Consider the following 16,334-nt stretch of genomic DNA (forward strand, 5'->3'; position numbering starts at 1 on the left):
CCGGACAGAGGAGGGCTGCGGCCGTGGGAGTCACCTGTATAATCAGACCCTGGCAACGAACTGAGAGCGCCTAGGCAGGAGGTAAGACCAAGGCTACCCTGCCAGTGAATTACCACGCAGGTTCCGTGGCTCCTCCCCAGACGTGATGGACCAGGAATCCGCAAGTGTAGCGCCTGCACGTAGCAGAGCAGGGGAGACGCAGGCAGCAGAGCAGGTGGGGCAAGAGGACAGCGGCAGGGGAGGTGACTTTGGGTGGCGAAGGGACGAGGCACGCCCGCGTCTCCGCCCCGCCGGGACCTTTGGTAACACTTGGCTCCGCGCCGCCACCCCCCCCGCCCTCCGATTGGCCACCGTCCCGCCCGCGCCCCCAGCTTCGGCCAATGGGGACGGCGCGCGCCGGAAGCCGGAAGCCCCGCGGCGCCGGCGTCCTCAAGTAGCTGCCGTGCGGCGCCATGAGAGGCTTCTGGACAGCGCTGACGGCGCGGCGTCTCTTCCCCCTGCGGCTTCCTCCGCGGCCGCCGGGACCCCGGCTGTCGAGCGGGCCGGCGGCGGCGGAGGCGGGCGCCCTGGAGCGGGCCATGGACGAGCTGCTGCGCCGCGCAGTGCCCGCCACGCCGGCCTACGAGCTGCGCGAGAAGACGCCGGCGCCGGCCGAGGGCCAGTGCGCGGACTTCGTGAGCTTCTACGGCGGCCTGGCCGAGGCGGCCGAGCGCGCCGAGCTGCTGAGCCGCCTGGCGCGGGGCTTCGGCGTGGACCACGGCCAGGTGGCCGAGCAGAGCGCCGGCGTGCTCCAGCTGCGCCAGCAGCCGCGGGAGGCGGCCGTGCTGCTGCAGGCCGAGGACCGGCTGCGCTACGCGCTGGTGCCGCGCTACCGCGGCCTCTTCCACCACATCAGCAAGCTGGACGGCGGCGTGCGCTTCCTGGTGCGGCTGCGGGCCGACCTGCTCGAGGCGCAGGCGCTCAAGCTGGTGGAGGGGCCGCACGTCCGGGTAAGGCCTGGCCCCGGGCCGCCCCCACGCCTTGCACCAGGTCCTCGATCTTGATGGCCCTCCCCGGAGAGTCCTCACCTGCCCCTGCAGCCCCAAACACTCCACCTCCCCCAGCCCGAAGCCGCGCACACTTTGCCCAGAGTTACAGCCCCCTGAACCCCTGCCCCGTCCCCTTCCTTCCCAGGCTTTCTGAATCCCTGCCTGGTTCCAGTGTTGACCGTGTAGTGTTTACTAGAAACTCAGCACCGCCTGCCTTTAACGTGACTGTCACTCCTCCTTCCTGGTTAGTGTGCTCCACGAAGTCTCTTTTTTTACTCTTTTAGCTGGGAGTTTCCTGTATGTGGTATACTTGAACCAGTACTAAACTGAGCACCACGTAGCCTCCAAAAACCCAGGTGGTGTCGGCACACGTTAGCTGCACACTCATTCTGTGTGTAAGCCTCGTCTATAAGAAACCCTTTGGAACGCACAAAGATGATGTCTCTGGGCTCTGCCGCCTGGCTGGGCAGGACGTTTCACTTTCCTGAGTTCAGCCCTGAAATGTGATGATTCCAAGTTGAGTACTTGAGTAATCAGGTGCGTAGCACGGTGGGCTCATGTTGGATGCAAGTAAATACCGTAGGATTTAAATAACGACACGAAAGATCTCCGATAGGCGAATATAGTGCTCTTATACTATTGGTATTAAATACGAAAGGACCACTAACCTGCCCTTTTAGTGAACAACGACCAAAAAATGATGTAAATGTTGCAAGAAGCGTCTGATGTTCAGAACTTTTTAAGGTGCGGTTGGCTTTAAAAAATTGAGCAGTTGATCGGTTATGTCCTAATTCACTTAGAACTCTAACACTGGCACAGCAATTTTCATGTTCATTGCCTTATTCTTACGTGGGTTAAGGAGACAGACACTGAGGTGGGGAAACTTGACCAAGAACTTAGAGCAAATAGATATGTCTCCGATCACCTACGCACATCTTAAGTCTGGGGTTCTTCGTAGTATGCTTTATAACCACGTCCTGCTGCGGGAGTTACAGTGTTCGCGAAAGACTTTATGTGCGAAAGATCCTGTATCGTTAAGGATGGGGTTCGTTTCAGTGATAATAGTGCTGTGATTTGATTACTCATGATGGCTGCTTAACTGATAATGCCAAGATCTGAATTGATCATGATTCTGGCTCAAGCCCGGTCTGAATGGCCGAGACTGTGTTCGACACACCGTGTACATTCCCATCTGCTTGGGTCTAGTCTTCAATCCAAGCATACTTTATTTTTTTCTTGAAGCAGGGACCAGCGCTCCATGGTGGTTTTTCTGAAACTTGATTCTTACTGCCTAGGAGACTGAAGAGTTGGGTAGCATGTCACCTGTCCCAGAATGAAATCATTTACCTGTCTGTCCATCCATCTGTGTGACTTGTGACCACTGGACCTGGTCTTGGCACTAAGGTCACTCGGTCCAGAAGCTTCCACTCTAGTACGGGAAGAGTTAGCAGCAGTCACGGTGGATGGTAGGTGCTTCTCATGCACTTGCTCGTTTGCCAGCAAGCCATAGGGACCTGTTGTACAGAGGAAATGATTAAAGCTTGTCAAAGTCAAGTGCAGTGCCCAGGGTGCAGAGCCGGAACTGGAGCCCCGTCCTCATGACTCCCGAATTGTGTACTTGGTCGGTACACGTCGATACACGAGAATACATTAGTATTCTCTGGTTGCGACTGCATTTGCTCTTTCCAAGAGTATACGTACAAACTTCCGTCTCATGACTAACCTCAGTGCTCATCTTTCTCTGACACCACAAGTCGGTCTTTACTCCCTTGAAGGCCGGAAGGACCAACATTTAATGTCCTTCTTCCGGCATTTTTGGTTTACGCCAAACCACCCTGGACATTGCCAGCCGTACCGTCCATTTCTCGCCCCCTCCACAGAACCTCTCTGCGGCCACGCCGGCTCTTTGACAGAAAGTTCCTGAACACACATTCCTCCGCCATTCTTGCCTGGGAAGCCCGTTAGAGTAGGAGCTGCTCATCACTGAGCCTTTCCAACACTCCAGTGCAAGGTGGCCTTACCTGGTCTGGTGGTTCACAGGCTACGTTATTATTTGTGCACCTCACCTGCATTTTGTACCTTAACCACAGAATGTAGCGTCTGAGATGGATTACTCCGCCAACCCTCCCCCACCCCAACTAGATAATCAGCCCCTTGAAGACCGGGAGCCTTGTCTTCAACGTCTAGCATAGCAAAATGCTGGATGATGCATGAGACGAGACTCCCAGGTCCCCCGCCACAAGAGCAGGTCAGCACATACTGCTCCCAAGTGTCTTGACATCAGACCATTCCACACAGAGCCTTGAGCCTGGAGGGAAGCCCAGAGGGCTCGGAAGGTTTCTGCACAGCCAACGGAGGCGTTGTGTCAGACACTTGGACTGCCGATTTCAGGGTGTTGGCCCCAGTGATTTCTCAGGTCCCATCCGGTTCTGAGTCCTCCGATTCTGTGAGCTGTTACTGAATGTGTCCATGCCTTTGCTCTCCCCCACACAAGAAAAGGTGGCTGTCGTGCAGGCTGGAAGGTGGCAGCTGGAAGCTGTGACGTTGAGACTTGTTTGGGGGAGAGGGGCGTGCTCTGGGGAGGTCCCAAGCTGGCAGCGACACCGGGCCCTCCGGGGTTCAGGCTTCCTTTGTTTTTTCAACCAAGGCTGTGCACACACAGACGAAACATTGCATACCCACAGGCAGAAAGTCATGTGGAGTAAAGATCTTTCTTGAACAAAGGATGACGACTGTAGCCTGACCTCTGCCTCCGCGTGTGGTCTGGACACACTGGCTACAAGACGCCTCTTCCAGGTGCTGAGTCACTCCTCTTGCCTTTCTCTGCCTGAAAATTCTGGCCTTGTATCTAGTGCATGTCACCGTTAGTGCTGAATCCATGGGTTTCCTTCTCCCGTGTCCCACATAGTCACGTAACAGTTTTCTCAACCCCGGTCACTTAAGTCGTTCAGAGAATCATTTTTTCTGTCCCTAGAAAATGTCGCTGGGATCCGGCCTTGTACTCTATCGCCAGAATCACTTAATGTGTGTACCGCGCTTTGACTCCGGTTTCTCCTCCCACTTTCTGGATTTTGCATCCAAGCTGATGAGGCGACGCAGCTAGAACTTTCTGCTTTTAGGAATACACTGTCAGAAAGTACTGGAAGTTTGGCACGCGAAGCTTTAAGGCCGGAGTCTCGGGCGCCAGGGGCCGGGGGTGCCCCGTGATGCTGGGGGAGCAGGGAGCTTGCTCCCCCAGTGCCTCAGATCGCGGCACCCTTCACCGTGGGCACACAGCACCTCAGCACAGCTGTGCTGCTCCCCGGCACCTGCTGACTTCCGGACACGTGACTAGAGGAAGTCACGTGAACACGCTCCAGTTGCCGTGCGGGCTGCTACGGACTCAGCCCCGAGCGTTTACCCCGGGATGTGTGTCTGCCACACGCTCTTGGGTGCTGAGTCCTGTAGGTCGCCGTGGCATTTTCAGGAGAGCCGGCTAGTGTGGGGCCCACGGCCGCGCACTGGGTACAGTCGTGGTTCCTGGTGGCTCTAGCCCCTTGGCCGTGCGCCGACGTGAGAGGTTGCGCCGGCCGCTGCTACGGTCCAGGTCAGCCTGCTTCTCTTCCAGGAAATGCTGTGACGGTTGTTCAGCTTTGCTAAAAATAAGGTTTACAGACGAGGGCACGGTTTGTCCGGCTCTTGGTCTCTGCCCGGGGGTTGTGATTACCGGACGTCGGGCTGTGGGGATCAGCGCACGCCTGCTGTGTGTGTGCTCTAGACGCTTTTTGATTTTCTCCGGAGGCGTCTCCGAAGGCCTCTTGGGGTTGAAGAGTGCAGTTTCTCAGGGAGAAAGTCCCCCGTGAGGCTGAGTTGAGTCCACATATTCTAGAAGGTCCGAGCACTGTCCGGCAGTTTGGGGACCCCGGAGGGAAGTTGGCATTTAGAAAACCGAAGGGTTTCCCGATGGCGGTTTGAGCGGAGAAATTCCAGTGGGGTGAAAGGTGTGCAGGCCTTGACGGTGGGGAGGGGGCTAAACTCGTGCCGGACGGGCCAGCGTCCCCACCGTTGCGATGTCGGGCCGCACGGGACACCTTGTCGTCCGGCCTCTTTTAGTGACACGTCCTGCTTTTCAGTGAACACAGAGGTCCTTGTTGGCTCTCCTAAATTCTGTGCTTAGCTAAACTAAAAAGGACCTTATTTGTAGTTCATCAAGGCTGCCCCAGTCCCCTGGGGTGGTGTGGGGGTGGGGGGAGCCTCTATCAGTTGGAATCAGACCTAAAATGTCTTCGCTGTGGCCCTGTGACCCTGTCCTGTGCTTCGGGCCCGCTTGCCCAGCTCGGGGCTTCCGAGCAGTGAAAACCAGCTTTTCTCCACATTCCAGACATCGGGAGATCTTGATAGCCAAAAACCCCAGAAGAGAGGGTGGGGGACCGCTTTTTCTCTGCCAGAAGGGGAGGCTGGCTGGCCTTCCGCTCAGTGTCCTCCAAGATAACAGGCGTTGGCGGGTCCGGAAGACTGAGCCCACGCTGACTGGCATCCCCGGCAGTTGTGAGTGGGAGTCTTGGTTCGAACACCTGACAACTGATGGCTGAATTGATGAGCGAGAAGCCTAGGCAGTTTCTCTCCCTCCTGCTGTCGGTGATCCCACAGCCTTTGGGCCGCTGGTGCCTTCCAGCAGGGACAGCTGCGGCCGGTGGGCGCTGAGCCTGGGGACGTGTGCCCTTTCACCTAGATTCCCAGCTCTCATGTAGCAGTGTCACATTTCATAGCCGTCGGTAGCCCGAAATAGAACGAAGAGACCTTGGAGGGCGAGCTCTCATCAGCCAAGCCATTTCTTTCGTAATTAATCCTGAATCGATACCGAAGCCAGGCATGTCCCGCACTCTCCTGTTAGGGATGCGCTGGAGATGCCCGCACATCCTCCGTGGAGTTCGGCCGATCCAGTCCCAACCGTCCAGTGTGGAGGTTCCCAGTCCGGCGTCTGTGAGCCTCCGGGGATGATCCATAGATGAGTTTCACAGGCATCCACGATTCCCAGGAAACTGGGTGCAAAAATTGAGGAATGTGTGTGCATTTTTCTGGGGAGCACGTCCGTGGTTTTTAGCAAGCACGCGAGGACCCCGGGAAGTTTAAGAACCGCTGTGATCCAGTGCGGTGAATACAGTTGTATGAGCAGCCGTCTGTATGCCTGGCACTTGGCCTCTCTTGGCCTCCCTTCCTGCCCCTTCATCCTCTCCACTCTCTAGTCTGTCTCCCCTTTTTCGTTTGACATCAGTCTGTTAACCGTCCTCCACGTGGGAGAGCCCGCTGAATGCCTGTGGACCCAGTGGTGTGGCGTCAAAGCCACCTCTGCCCTCACCGAGCGTGGAGCTGAGGGAGGGAGATCGGGTTATGGAATTCAGAGTTAAAGAGAATCGCAAAGGGCATCTGGTCCAACCATTAAATCCTTAGAACGGCTCCGCCAAATCCTTGTAAACCCTGCCCTTGGTCCCCACTCGTGGTGATGTTCACTCTCCCCGGATAGCGTCTCTGGTCAACCCTGGCTATTCCAGACTTCTCCTTTACATTAAATTCGGTCCAAGTCTATCTGTCCGTGACTCCCCCTTGTTGGTCCTAAATTTACCTCCCTCTTCGCCCCCATGGGGTCCCACAGAATAAATCGGTGGCTGGTTCTGTGCCCCAGGCCTTAAATATTTAAAGAGGGATCTTACTTCATTCTGAAAGCTTTTCAGAGCCACCAACCCTTTATTTTACTTACTTCAAGCTTATCCTCCAGTGACACAGTTGTGAGTCCTTTCATTTACCAGGGAATAAAATGTGAACATTTTTACAGCTTTTGCGGTGGTAGCTCTCTGTCAATTCTGTACTGGATATACTGAGATGTATGTTATTATTCAGTAACATTCAGTGTATCTGTTAGTATGTAGTTCATCTGTGAATAACAGAGACCTGAAATAATGGTGGTTTGAATAAGACAGAAGTCTGTCTCTCATGTAAAAGTCTGGAGAGGAGATAGATACCCCAGGGCTGATTCTGTTCTGTGATGCCCTCAGTTGACCTAGACTTCCGTCTATTGTTCTCCCCAAAAAACCTTCCTCCCCACAGTTACCTCATGGCCCAGGATGGCTGCTCCAGCTCTAGCCATCACATCACCTTCCAGGCTGCGGTGAGAGGAACAAAGAAAAGATGAGCAAAGGGCATGTTCCTGCCATGTTTACTTCTGCTTACATCTGTTTGGCCAGGACTCGCTCTTTTGACTGCCCCTGGCTGCAGTGTGATCTTGAACCTGGACAGCCATGTGCCTGCCTAAAGCATAAGACTTTTGTTGATTTGGAAGGAAAGGAAATAGCTGTTGAGGAACAACCAGCCATGTCTGGGGCCCCGGCATCCTCTCGCTCGAGCCGTCAGGAAGCCTATTGTGGTTACATGTTCAGTGCAGTCACAGTGGGCTACACCGAGCTGGGTCTGCCCCTGCGCCCTCGCCTTGCCCTGGGCGCCTCCGGTTCCATTCTTGCTTGAAAGGTTTCTGGGCGCACGTGTCTTGGGTGGTAAAGTTGGCTCCTCACTTCCAGAAGTAGATTAGGTGTAATCAGTGAAGTGAACTTAGAATAATTTCATCACATCTAAAGCCACCGATTGCCGGACACACTCTTTTCTATGTCCCACTAAGGTAGAAAAAAATGCTACGAGTGAAGCGGCGACCCCGCCATCGTTTGCAAGATGAACCCCGACTTCAGAGATGTTACAATATGAAAACGCGCACCTTTGAGTTGATGGATATGGTGCCCGGACCCCCAGTGCTTGCCCCTCTCAGGAAACAAGAGACGTTTGGGCACGTCCCAGAATGTTCCTGAGAGGGGGATGTCCTGATCCCCGTGCCCCCCGTGTTAGCGTTCCCTTCGTGGCGCACCAGCCGTCGCTCTGTCGACCTCACGAGTTCCAGTCGTGTTCACTGCGGCGCGTGAGCTGGAACACGCCGTCCGATCGGGCAGCTTCGCTCAGATCGAAAGCTCCCGCTGAGGTCTTACTGACGGGGGTGGCCGGGCGGGGCGAGAGCCAGGTGCCGGCCACCTGGGTGGGGTGAGTCCCACGGAGCTGTCACCGAGGAAGCCGTTGGGAGAAGCGCCCCGCGGTCTGCTTTCGCGTCCCTCTTGCCTGCTTGATCCCCCCGTGTCGGCTGGTGGTGGCACAGAGGCGGGCTGGCCGGCCTGTCCCCAGAAGCCAGCACTCTGTGTTCTCCCTTTCAGGAGATGAACGGAGTGCTGAAGGGCATGCTCTCAGAGTGGTTCTCTTCGGGGTTCCTGAGCCTGGAACGGGTCACCTGGCACTCGCCGTGTGAGGTCCTGCAGAAAATCAGCGAGTAAGTATTCAAGTTGTCACTTTTCCTGAACGGGAGCTGAAAGCCGGCCTCTGTCCGCGAGCGCTGTGGCCCAGGCACAACGTGTGTGGCCCGTGGTCAAGTGCACGGCCCGCCTCTCCCCACACCCCATTCTCAGAGACGCAGGGTCCCGCTGGGCCGACTCCTGGCGTTAGTGACCCCAACGGCATCTGCCTCCCGTAGTTGTGACAGCACCTCCCTGGCGTAAGTCTCTGGATGGGCTGTGTGGGGCGTGGTCCCCGCGTGCCCAGGACATGGCGAAGCCCGAGCGGTCCCCACGGACAGGAGCCGCTCTTCCCTCGCGGGTCTTGGTGCCCGTGCCGTCTTACAGACACTGAGGCTCGCGAAAGGTTGCGCTTTGAAGCGTGACAAACCCGAGGGGCTCCCATTTGACACGTTGCAAACAGCGCGTGGCTGACGAGGCCGCTGGACAACCCGGGCTGCGTGTTTGCAGCACGGACTTCACGCCGCAGACTCGGAGGAGAGAGCGGCCGGGAGGTGCAAGCATCCTCAGGTTACCCGTGTCAGGATCTGCTTCCGGGGCCTGCAAACTAGCCTTAAGGCCAGGTGTTAAGAAGTGGGGGGCAGTCTGTGGGTCCGAGGGTCGTTAGCTGCTCTTCCCCTCAGCCAGCGCTGTTTCACATTAAAACGGGTTTCTTTGAATTTTCCTGGCAGGTCTGTTGAAGCTGCATGCGAAGGACGGATGAACTGTAGTGAGGACTGGGCCTCACTGAGCGAGCCGCCGAGGCTCCCTTGGCAGTACGCACAGGAATCGGCAGTGGTGGCGTGCCTTGCGAGCTGTCCCCCGGGCTTACTTCTCTCTGCCTTTCCCCCAGGTCTGAGGCCGTGCATCCTGTGAAAAACTGGATGGATATGAAACGACGCGTCGGGCCTTACAGGCGGTGTTACTTCTTTTCTCACTGCGCGAGCCCCGAGGAGCCCTTGGTCGTGCTGCACGTGGCGCTGACCAACGAGATCTCCAGCAACATCCAGGTACCCGCGGACGGCTGGCTCAGGGCCGCGTCGCAGAGTCCCTGACGCTGTTTTAAATGTGGTTGTGTCCCCACCCCGCCTTGTGAAGTAGATTGCCCCAGGCATCTGTGGAGTTTTGAATCGGCTAGAGAAAATCTCCCAGTCTGTGGCTACAGAGTGTAGACACGTCGTGTATAGACAGTTCCAGAACAAGGATGGCACTCCTCTGGGGACATCGACCTGCAGCTAAGACGTGGCTAAGGAAGGAAGGGTGCACCTTTCAACACTTTAGTGGTCGTTAAGGGGCCCCGGGGCCGGGTGTCAAGACCCGTGACTAAAACACTGAAAATCAGACCGTGCGGCGTGCCTGACGTGGGCCCAGAGCTCAGCCCGGGGAGCCGAGGAGACGGGACCCTGTTTGGCAGGCGCTGCCTGCTCTGGGGTGGACGGGAAGGTGCAGATCCTTCCTGCCGGGGCTGGAGGATAACCAGTGCGGGGGCTGGGAGCAGGGGCCTGACCACGGGGAGGGTGAAGCAGGCGAGGGAGCGGAGACCCGGGGGCACTTGGGGCTTGTCAGAGCGCGAGGCACGGTGGGCTGCGGCTCTGGGTCCGGGATGGCCGGTCCGGAAGCTGGAAAGACGATACCCGATCCCAGGATGGGCATCCAGGCAGCCTTTCACGGTATCAGAAGGTGGAGAGACCAAGCAGGGCCAGCGGGCGGGTGTTCTTGACCTCCACGGAGAAAGTCCCTCGTGAATTTTGCGTCTGCGGGACCCGCACGCGCTGGAAGCTGCCACAGCCTCTCTGAGGGCAGTTTGGCGATGTCTGTCGACATAGAAGACGTGCGTTGTGTGCGACCTACAATCTCCACCCTGGGGAGTTCTCCCCACGTGATGCTCGGACCTGGGAGCGTGGACGGTTGCTCACTGTCCGGGTCTTGAACGGCCGGAAGTTCAGGCTCCAGACCGGCATGTTCAGTGTGCGCTTAAGCATATAGGGATCGCGCGTTTGCTGGGTGCCCGTCAGCTCATGAGCCATGTCCCCGCGTCCCTGCTCGTGCCACCCTGGGCATTCAGCGTTTCTCCTGTTATTCTTGTCCTCGTGGACGCGAGGAGACTGAGGCTTAGGGTAACTTGGGAGATCTGCCCACGATCCCAGTACCAGTAAGGGTGAGACCGGGGTTCCACCCCAGCGCTCAGGGCGTGGGAGAATGGGGCGCGTGGGCGCGGGGAGAGCGCGCGTGCGCAGGGTGTGTGTGTGTGTGTGTGTGTGTGTGTGTGTTGAAGTGTGCACGCACCTACGCCAATGGGACAGACTGGAAGGTGTTCAGCGGAAGGTTAACAGCAGGACTTGGTTTGGGAATAACCTGTGATTTCTTCCTCACGCGTACACGTTTTGCCTCGTTGACATCATGCAGTCTCTTGTGTAACCAAAGAAAGATTCGTTTGTGTTTTGAAAACTTTAAAAAAAAGGCTTGCTGGAACATTTTGAGCAAGGAACACAAGGTAACCTGCAGCATTCCAGAAAGACAGCGGAGGCGACCTCACACGGTGAAGAGTAGGCATGAGGCAGAGGTGCATCCTGACCCAGGTGGCACCGAGCTGTCAGAGCGCGGCCCCGGGGGGTGTCCCTGGCCCTTTGTCCCCATCCACCCCGCCTTCCTACAGCAGCGGCGTTCTTAGCTCTTCAGAAGCCACAGGAAAGACCCCTTGAGCATCTCCAGGGGGTGAAAGCTCGAGGATGTCGTCCCCCGGGGGACACGCGCAGACCTGCACATTCCACACACAATTTCACAAAGCTCGTGGACTCCCAGACCTCGTGGAGGGAACACCCCCGCTGCCAGAATCGGGTGTCGCTGATGGAAGTTAGCAGCTTAAATGCGTTCTGGGAAGCAAGCTGGTGCACCTGCCTCAAAGCAAACTGGAGGTCCCCGCCTGCCGTTCCGCTGTTGTCCGGTGACCTTCAGAGTGTTGAGGTTCAGAAAACCACACCCAGAACTCAGAGCTAATAAAGTCAGCCTTGGCTAAGGGACTTCCCAGTAGGAGTCTTTCTGCATTACTTCGTGTGCGTGTCTGTACGGATGTGTGTTTTCCCCAAGGAAAAACAAGGACGTAGCACAAAATCAAAAGGGTACGGAAAGGTGAACTTGCTGAGAGAAAGACTTTATGGGATTGCGTATGGCCTGTTGAGAAATCTGAAAGCCCAGAGTTCAGAGACAAGGAGCGAGAATGACTGCAGGGTAGAACGGTCAGGCCCACGCAGGGCAGCCACGGAGAGGGAGGCGCTGGCCTCCCAGCCGGGTCGGCGGGTTACGTCTGGTGCTGGCGGGAAGGAGATTCATCCGTCTCTGACCGCACAGAGGCCCGGAAAAGGCAAAGGGAACATGCATTGCTTGGTGAGAAGTTCGTTGCGATAGAAACAGTGCAGGGGGAGCAAACAACCCAGGGAGGCCGTGCGTTGCCGCCTCTGGAGAGGTCTCAAACCGGAACAGGCCGTGGGTCTCGAGAGCCGAGGCCCTGAACAGGGCCGAGGTCTCCGGGCTCCCATCCTCACTGGCTTCTCCCGGCCCCAAGAGGTAGGGCAGGCGTGGGAAGCGGGGGTCCAAGCCCACCATGACCACCGTGGTGTTTTCCAGGCCATAGTGAAGGAGTGTCCCCCGTCGGAGACGGAGGAGGGGAGCCAGATCTCTGCGGCCATCTTCTACTCCATCAGCCTGACGCAGCCCGGACTGCAGGGGGTAGAGCTGGGCACCTTCCTCGTCAAGCGAGTGCTCAAGGAGCTGCAGGTGGGAACGGTGTGGGGGCAGGGGGTGTCACCCCCTGGGGACAGGGGATGAGAGGGGATCTAGAGGGAGGTAGGAGAGGTGGAAAGGGCCAGATGGCCCTTGGCACGTTCTAGGCTCCCCGAGAACACTCAGGACGGGGGCAGTGCCGAGGTTAGACCCGGCAGCTTGGGGGCAGATAGGCTGGCTGGCTTTTTTTTTTCTTTTTTTTTTTTTTTTTTTTTTGGTAATAACTTCTGTCCGTTACCCTGGGAAAAGCCCCTCGCCATCCTACAGCAGAAACGCTCAGGTTCTGTCTGGGTCTAGCTTTTTGAAACTCTCTCCTAAGGGGCTTGAGTGAACCGCCATGGGCAGAATCTAATTAAAGGTAAAATAATTCGGTGGCTAATAATTGGCTCTGAGAGTGGTATCCTCCTATTTGCGTGGTTTCAGCAGTGTCGCTGCAGCAGAAACCCTTCCGTGGAGAACGACAGAGTGGAATTAAAACATCAGCGTGCTTTGCATTAAATTCATAATCAATCTTAAATCTGAGAACTCAGGGTTCAGCAGGCGATCAGCTTCATTAGAATCACTCTCTGTCACTTCTTCCCTGGAGGCGATAAGGAGCCACATCTAATTAATTTAAGTTTCTTCTTTCCTTCTTCTTTGCTGAGGTGTTGATGAATGGGGTGGGGGGCGGGGGCGTATCGGTGAGAAAGGCAGAGTCGGAGGTTCACCCGCAGAGTCGATTTCTGAATCGGTCAGATTTGGCCCCTCAGCCCAGTAGCCATCCTGCTGGCTGGTCACAGCACCCCGCCACGAGCCAGAAAGTCACCAGAGAGAATCCCAAAAAGCCGTGTCACTCTTCTGCACGAGAGTGTTCATCGCGGTTTATAAAGGCAGACATTCGAGAGGAACACGGTTAGGAGAACCCTGGTACAGTCTTATCTTTTACTCTGTTAAGTTATGTGTTTGGATTCTGAATGAAAAGGAGAAAATTGTCACAACGTAAGTTCAGAAAGCAGGGATAGAAGTTAAATGCCTCGCCCGCGTAAAAACCGGAGAAAGACGGAGTTACACTTTATCAACCCTAGAGACTAAGTTATCTCAGACTTGTGGACTATGGTAGTTTTGGGGTTTTTTTTTTCCTTCCATCATACATTAAAAAAATTCACCTGTAGTGACCATAAATTACATTTTTAATCAGAAAATGCTGGGTTTAAAAAAAAAAAAAAAAAAAAACTTGTCCTTGAGATGTCGCTGTAATTTGAACATGAACCGTCCTGTCTGCTATGGAGAAACCCCCGGTGCCCTCCCCCCCGCCTTCTGGCCCACAGTCCACACCCACTGTGGGCTAGCTCTGCAAGCGATGATTTGTTCAGTACACGGTCACCGGGTAAAATGGCAGGCCGGGCTGTGTGGCCACAGAGCAGTCCCCGGGAGGGGCACGGCAGACCAGACGCTCCGGAGATGCGGTCACAAGACTGCGTGCCCCACTTCTCAGCAGCAGCCCCTGCTCATGTCGGGCCGGGCCCCTGACTGGCCATTCTCACAGGTGGCGTGGGCAGGGCAGCCGTCGTCGAGGCTCGCCTTGGGGACTCAGGGTCTCTCTAGGGCCTGGCATATGTCAGGTTCTTCATAAGTGCCCCTCAAAAGGAGAAAATGCACCCCAGAGGGTACGTGGTAAACCGCACAGCGACATACAGCCCTTAACAGTGCGCGAATGATACGTGGAGAGGCGTTTCCGTCTCGGTGACGTGCCTGCTGAGTTACGTGTGTGTGTTCTCTCCACCTTCCCTTCCCCACCAACCGTGCCCTACAGAGAGAGTTTCCTCATCTCGGGACGTTCTCAAGTCTGTCTCCTATCCCCGGCTTCACCAAGTGGCTTCTGGGGCTCCTGAACTCACAAGCAAAGGAGCACGGGAGGAGTGAACTGCTCACAGATTCCGAATGCAGAGAAATCTCGGAGATCCTAGGCGGTCCCGTTAACGAGACCCTCAAGGTCTCGCTCAGCAGCAGCGAGTGGGTGAAGTCCGAGAAGCTGGTCAGGGTGCTGCAGGCCCCCTTGATGAGGCTCTGTGCCTGGTACTTGTACGGAGAGAAGCACCGGGGCTACGCCCTGAACCCCGTGGCAAACTTCCACCTGCAGAACGGGGCGGTGCTGTGGCGCCTCAACTGGCTGGCCGACACGAGCCTCAAGGGCGTCACCGGCTCCTGCGGCCTGATGGTCAACTACCGGTACTACCTGGAGGAGACGGCCGCCAACAGCACCAGCTACCTCTGCGCCAAGAACATCAAGGCTTCCGAGCAGGTGCTCGGCCTTGTGGCCCAGTTTCACAAGAACAGCAAACTTTAAACCTGCCCTCAAGCCATGTCTCTGACTCAGAAAAGGATAATTTTCTGGACGGGTTGGGGGGGTTGGGGTGGCGGATTATGGATCAAAAGAGGCTTTTTTAGTAAAGCAGAGTTGAAGTGCGCTCTCCTGCCCAGAGCAGGGCCGCACCGGAAGGCTGTGTCCTAACTCCCATCGCGAGAGAGCGAAGGCGTGGTGCCTGGCGCGCGATGGGGGCTCCGGTGGACGCGGGGTGGGTGGGTGTGCTCTCCCCAGAAGAGCGGCCTGGCCCGCTGCCAGAGGGGGTGCGGTGGCACCTCCATCTTTAGAAAGGTCTAGAATCTCTGCTGGCTGTCGTCCCGCGGTGCACCGGGCAGCCTCGCGAGGACCCCGGCAGGTGGCCCCGGGTGAGAGTAGATTTTCCCTCGAGCTTAGAACGTAATTCAGCCGTGGTTGTCTTAGCCGATTCTCTCCACTCGCCGCACAGGGATAGCGGGCTGTGCTCCATTTCGCTTAGATTTGGGAGCTGCTGAATGTGTGAAAATGTTCGTGACTGCACACCGTTTGCCGAGATCGCCGAGCACGCAAGGTGTGGTTGCCTGGGGCTTAAACCGGATCGGAGACGAAAATTGCGGTGCTGCAGGCTTCCATTGATCCTCGTAGTACAGAACGGTTTTGTTCTGCGAAGCATTAAATAGGTGGTTATTTAAGACGGTGTGTGTGGTCACCTCCGAGAGCCGAGACCTCACGGGCTGGGCGGGTGCGGGTGTCCCGTGAAGGAGAGCGTGAGGACAGAGAGGCAGGGAGGGGCGGCGTCCGGGGTTGTGGGAGGGGTGCGGTGTCCGTGTGTGCGTGTCCTCACTCCTGCAGACGGGTCCCCCAGCCTTCCGTGCCCTTCATCTTCCAGACCCGACCCCCGGTCCTTGTGCATCACCTCCCACGTGGGGCTGCTGCCTGATCATGAGCGGCGTGACGGTGGTCGCCACTAGAAAGTTCTCTCTCCCTGGATCCTAGGGGCAGCATTCTGGTGCTGCTCCACTTGGCCCCCAGCTAATCTAGTGCTTGAGCTCTGGAGCCCCACCAGGCCCGGGGTCCTCGCCCTCGAGGGGCTCGGGGAGAGTTCTTCCAGAGCTGCCTGCCTGAGACCCCAACCCTGCACCCCCGCGTTTCACACCTTCTCGCGTTATTTAGCCTCCTCTTGCGCAGCTTTTCAAACCAAATACACGGAAGCGGACAGGATAGCCTAATGACCCACGAGCCTGTCACCCGGCTCCTGCCACAGCCAGGGGTGGTTTTTTCTCGTCAAGCCTCTTGTCATGACTCCTCTCCGGCGCTTCGTAAGATGGGCCGGCTGGCCGGCCGGGCGGATGTGGGTGGTGCGGTGCTCTGAGCATTGTACCCCCCCAGATTCCTACCTCGAACCCTCCCCACCAAAGGTGATGGTATTAGGAGGTGGGGATCAGTGCCCTTAACAAGCAGCCCCACGGAGCCCCCGGCCCCTCCTACCATGTGAGGTCAGAAGACGGCCCTCCCGCAGCCGTGCTAGCACCCTGACCTTGGATCTCCAGCCTCCCCTCGGTCGGTGATCTTTTGTCACAGCAGCCCAGACGGCCTGCGATGGATGGACGCGGGTGGGTGGGTGTCCTGTCTCCGGGCGTCAGTCCAAGTCACCGAAGGGAGCGAGCTGGGCCGCCTCGTGGTGCTGCGCTGGGCCGACGCTCACCTCACACCTTGTGTGCTACGGTCTGTTCAACCCCACGGCCCCCAGGAGGGCAGAGGCGGCTCAAACGGCCCGGCTCACCGCTCCCTGTGAGGGACGACCAGACCGCCCACGTGTACATATGTCATCCTTTGCAAAATAGCCCCGCAGCGGTGGGTTCGGAG

At 57.0% G+C, this 16,334-nt stretch overlaps 1 protein-coding gene across 1 annotated transcript; it reads left to right on the top strand.

The window, feature by feature from the left end:
• Positions 1-452: 452 nt before the first annotated feature.
• On the top strand, positions 453-15,184 carry MLYCD (malonyl-CoA decarboxylase). The gene is made up of 5 exons (XM_042918723.1): positions 453-989; positions 8,255-8,367; positions 9,222-9,378; positions 11,993-12,142; positions 13,941-15,184. The coding sequence occupies exons 1-5, from the start codon at positions 453-455 to the stop codon at positions 14,472-14,474; spliced, it is 1,491 nt and encodes a 496-aa protein (XP_042774657.1). The 3' UTR covers positions 14,475-15,184.
• The last annotated feature ends 1,150 nt before the right edge of the window (positions 15,185-16,334 follow it).

The sequence above is a fragment of the Panthera leo genome, chromosome E2 (genome assembly GCF_018350215.1).
Source record: "Panthera leo isolate Ple1 chromosome E2, P.leo_Ple1_pat1.1, whole genome shotgun sequence".
Lineage (NCBI taxonomy): Eukaryota > Metazoa > Chordata > Mammalia > Carnivora > Felidae > Panthera > Panthera leo.